Source organism: Tarenaya hassleriana, unplaced genomic scaffold, assembly GCF_000463585.1.
Source record: "Tarenaya hassleriana unplaced genomic scaffold, ASM46358v1 Cleome4, whole genome shotgun sequence".
Taxonomy (NCBI): domain Eukaryota; kingdom Viridiplantae; phylum Streptophyta; class Magnoliopsida; order Brassicales; family Cleomaceae; genus Tarenaya; species Tarenaya hassleriana.
The window spans coordinates 1,573,196-1,577,778 of NW_010966881.1; the positions used below are offsets into that span (position 1 = coordinate 1,573,196).

The 4,583-nt window shown below is 41.3% G+C and overlaps 1 protein-coding gene across 1 annotated transcript; it reads right to left on the reverse strand.

Annotated features, from left to right (window-relative positions):
• Nucleotides 1-2,001: 2,001 nt before the first annotated feature.
• On the reverse strand, nt 2,002-4,262 carry LOC104823397. The gene is made up of 5 exons (XM_010554963.2): nt 3,620-4,262; nt 3,190-3,516; nt 2,830-3,097; nt 2,615-2,734; nt 2,002-2,535 (listed from the first exon to the last, which is right to left on the reverse strand). Exons 1-5 carry the CDS (start codon nt 3,992-3,994, stop codon nt 2,411-2,413), a joined length of 1,215 nt encoding a protein of 404 aa, XP_010553265.1. The 5' UTR covers nt 3,995-4,262; the 3' UTR covers nt 2,002-2,410.
• Nucleotides 4,263-4,583: the final 321 nt, after the last annotated feature.

The window sequence follows — 4,583 nt, forward strand, 5'->3', positions numbered from 1 at the left end:
AGTTAATAATCGGACTATAATCTTCATTCAGTTGAAATCGCCTACCAAAGTTAGAAAAATCATTGGTAGATACATAACATATAATATGATTCTAATTTAAAAAGAAACCGGAAACTACCAACATGAAAACATAATGGATTATAGTCATTTCATCTTGAAATTTTTTTAAAAAAAAAAACATACGTTCCTATGGTATGGCAATGACAAAATTATATATCCTAAATTATATATATATATATATATATATATATTATATATTAAAATCCAAGGATGGTATATTTTGTTCGCCCCACTTTTGTGCGGTGTGGGTTGGGTTTCAATGCTCCACATTTATTATTGGCTGAGCTGCATTTTCATTATTTTTATCGCTTTTTTCTTTCCAATTATTCATATTTGGAACTTTTAGAAATTATTTACGCTGCATTTTGTCTATATAAAGTAAGACTGGGATTTGTCGTTTAATAAGATTTCACACGAATATACGGCCCAACAAAGAGTTTATCTTTTATTTATTATTTTTACGTTACCAAAGTGTCAATTTTTGGTTATCAAAAGTCAGTGGTCAAAACGACTTTATTCCGGTCTTCTCTAATGGCTGCCCTCAAACTTCAAATTCAATTTGCACAATTCGAGAATATATATTATATATATATATATATATATATCTGTAAACATTCTACAATTACAAAAGCCCAGCCAATTATTTAAAAAAGCCCAGCCCAGATATCATTAAATATGGGAGTCATTCCAATGAATGGGCCTGTTTCTTGAGAAAAGCTTAAAACCTCTTGAACTGGAACGCGACGCGGACGCAGATGCGGACGCAGATGCAGACGCAGACGCAGACGCAGACGCAGACGCCACACAAGCTGTCGCGGCGCTTATACACTGTAAGAGTGGACCGTTATATTTATTCGGTCAGGGTTAATTTAGATTCATTTATTTTAGATTTTAAACGGAGTGAAATAATTTTTTTATAATTTAATAACTTATAGAATAAGAAAAAAAGGGGCAAAAGTGTAAACATTTCGTACAAAAAAGTAGGGAAAAAAAACACGAAATAAAGAAGATGCAGAAGAATGTGCATGGAGATGGTTTGGCAGGGAAGAAAGAGGGCAGGTGCCACGTGTCAGAAGAGAAGACCCACGGGAATTTTGACAGCTAAGCTATTATATGTCCCCTGGGAAAGGCCCAATAGGCTTTAAGCCTTTATCCTTAAGCAACGTGAGCCCCACAATCACCCGCATATTCGACCCGACCCGAGATTCGTTAACCCAACTCAAAACGCAGCTAGAATTTAGGTATATATAATAATGTTTCCATTTTTTTTTAATTTTTTTGAGCACAGACACATAATCGGGTTTATTTTTCGAAATGTTTAAAAGGTGCGACTGCGACTACGGGTGGCCATTTCCCGTTCAAGGTCGGTTCGGTTATATTTGGATTCGATTATTTCAATTATAGAAAAACTATAACCATTCGATTTTTACATAAATTTCGGTTCGATTCGATCCGGTTATTTTTCGATTCGGTTCGGTTTAAACCGTTAAAAAACTTATTTTTTCAAAGAAAATCGTCGGTTTTTTTTGTTATTTTCTTATTCAATTCGGTTTGGTTCGGTTTCGGATTTAAGAAAATCAAAACGTTCGATTTTGATGTCGGGTTCAGTTCGGATACGGTTATATCTTATTTGGTTCGATTCGATTCGGTTAATAACTAAAATGATCATCCCTAATTGCGTAAAAAATATACAAAAAATGCCAAATACCTAATGGGATTAAATTAGTTTGGAATCGATGATAATAGTTTTCTGATGGCTTTCCCCGATTGACGTTTTCATAGGAGGATCGGAAAAAATTCTAAATATCTCATAGAATTTCGGCACTTAATACTTACAAAAATCATATATATTTATATATGTGGGTATATATTCATATTTTTCAAAACAATTGCATAGATGTTCATAAGAAAAAGGAAAATGAAATACAAAGCAAATAAGATAAAAAAAAATAAAATCATTCTTTTATTATTAATTTTCCCACTGGTCAGAGTCGGAAAGACAAAAGAGGAAGAGTAATTTTCGCAAGCAAAAAACAAAATCAAAACCCTAATCTTCTCCTTCTTCTCCTTCGTCTACGGCAAAAAGCCAAACAAAAAAAAAAGGCATATACTCTTATGTCGGCCATTAATGGAAGCTCTCCGACACCGATTCCATGGGACACGAACCAAAATCTCTGTCCCAGAATTTTCTTAGAACCCTTTTTTTTTTTTAAACCCAAACTGTCTTTCCTTCACCGGATCAAATACTGTACCATTATCCATATTCCTAGTTTCACTATTTATAATCTACTTTCAGACACTTCTTTACCCCAAAACACCCATCAAATCCAGATCCAGACACCAGAATAATTCAGTAAGACCAGTCCGAGGGTAACCGGAGTTCATTCGATATCACCGTTTGCTGCTCCATCCTCATTCCCCCTCTCTTTTGACCCGAGACCCCGCCATTGTTGCTCCTGAACCTCATCGAGGCATCTGCAGATTCCGAACAAAGCAGACATTAGAACAGTTCTGACAAATCGAAGAAACGGAGACTGATTTTGACTTTTCTAACCATTGACACACGCCGCCTGAGATTCGAAGCGAGGCAGCACCTTCGCTTGAGCCACCGAGTCGTCCAGGTTCAGATTCAGGGCTTGAGCTACTCTCGCCGGAACCAACACCGTCGAAAGAGCTGCCAAACTCAAAATTATCAGCAAAAATACGATGAAGAAAACATTCGAACCACATTTTTAAAAAAAGAAACATAAAGTGGAAAGCGGAACTTACTCTGCTTCTTAGGTGTCTCGGTGGAAGCGGGGATTACATGGCGAGGCAAGAAGACTCCGGTGCCGGTCGACCCACGTTTTCTGGTCGGGTTGCCGAGGAAGACGGCCCGCATACCCGAACCATCATTGGGCTGCTGTGAGTGTTGCCGACCAGGCCATGCAGATGGCGAGAGCCCCACAGAACGGATGTTGTTGTTGACATTAACCCTTTCTCTGTTCTGCATCACGTGCCGGCGCTTCATCATCTGCTGCTGCTTCAGCTGCTGAAACTGTGCCCAAACATAGAAACCCAGAGACTAAGAGATCGGCTTAATTGAAATTTAAACAAGGTGAAGCAGAGCATAGATTTGGTTTAATTTACTTGGATGGCTTGGAGCTTCTGGGAAGGAAGGGAATGATGATTGTAGTAACCAGAGCCGATGTTTGGGTATTTGGCCGCGACGGGTACGGGCGATGGCTTTCTGGGCGGACCGAGAAGCCCTCTTCCGCCATGATCGAAGCCGTACAGCTCGCTGTCGATTTTCATCCTGTTCATTTCTTCGGCCGCGGAACAGAACAGATCCCATGCCGCCGCAGCTGCCTGAGAAGTGACTCGAGACTGGCAGGTACGGGCCGATTGCTGCCGGCAACAGCAGAGGATTTCGCCGTTACAAAGTGTCGATTCCGGCGAGCCTGAGTGACTCCACCCCTGAAAATTACCCAGTAAAGGGCAATGAGCCAGAAAATTCTCGAAATAGACGGAGATGGAAGAGACCATAAGAAACAGAGAGATTCCATTCCATCACGAATACCTTGTTGTTGTGAGGCCGGAATTTGTATTGGTCGCAAAATCTGCCGGAGAAATCGTCTTCCAAAGTAGAGTGAGCCATCTGGCGGGTCAAGCCAGCTATGTAATTCTCCTCGTCGCTTTCCGTCTCCGTTGAGCCAAAGAGAGACTCAACTGAAGACCCGAGGCCCGAATTCAACCGGAGAGACCCGAACCCGTAGCGCGAGTCACACGGGTGAGAGAACTTGGACCCACCATCTTTCCCGAACCTAAACCCCAACGCATCGCCGTTGTCGATGCCCTTGAACACCTTGTTCTCCTTCTCCAAGAGAAAGTCCTCGTCAGTGAGAAACTCCGGTGGAAGACAGAACTCGCCGTCATCGAGTAAGGTCGGTTCCATCTTCAGAAAACCACAAAATCCAAATGATATTTTAGAGCAAAAGGGGACCGAAACGGCAAGAGAAAAGACCGCGAGAAAATCAAAGAAATGGGTGTGGGGCTTTAATGGCGGAGCTTGCTGCTTGCTTAAGGATCATTAATAACTACAACCCTCGAATTTCTTATAAAGAGATCTCAGGGCCCCAGCGAAAATCCAAAAGAGAAAAACAAAAACAAAAAACCCTAAAATCTCAGAGATTGAGAGACTTGAGATAGAGACGACTCGGATGGATGGTGAGGTATTTGTAGATGGAGGAAAAAAAAAAGTGAGAAGACGAGGTGGTGAAAGGTGGTAGTGGTGGGGGAACCGTCAGGGCTTATACTCCACGCGCTGGATTGACGACTGAGGTCCACGCGCATCGGCTTAGTGGGCCTACTGCTAGGCCATGTAAGGTAATGGCAGGTATGTTTGTGGGGCCCATATGGAAATCTCTAAAGCAGATTGGCTAGCACGTGACAGGGGCAAATATGGAATTTCCACTCCTGTTCAGGGCACGTGCCTGACGAAATTCCATGAATTGCCCTCCCTCCAACTGAAGATTTACGTAGAA

What these genes read in the sequence shown, in the direction of transcription:
- LOC104823397 (XM_010554963.2), bottom strand. Translation starts at nt 3,994, where the DNA reads ATGGAACCGACCTTACTCGATGACGGCGAGTTCTGTCTTCCACCGGAG. An exon ending in AGAAGCTCCAAGCCATCCAA is followed by an intron (nt 3,098 to 3,189) that starts GTAAATTAAACC and finishes GTTTGGGCACAG; the next exon opens with TTTCAGCAGCTGAAGCAGCA. An exon ending in TCAGGCGGCGTGTGTCAATG is followed by an intron (nt 2,536 to 2,614) that starts GTTAGAAAAGTC and finishes CGGAATCTGCAG; the next exon opens with ATGCCTCGATGAGGTTCAGG.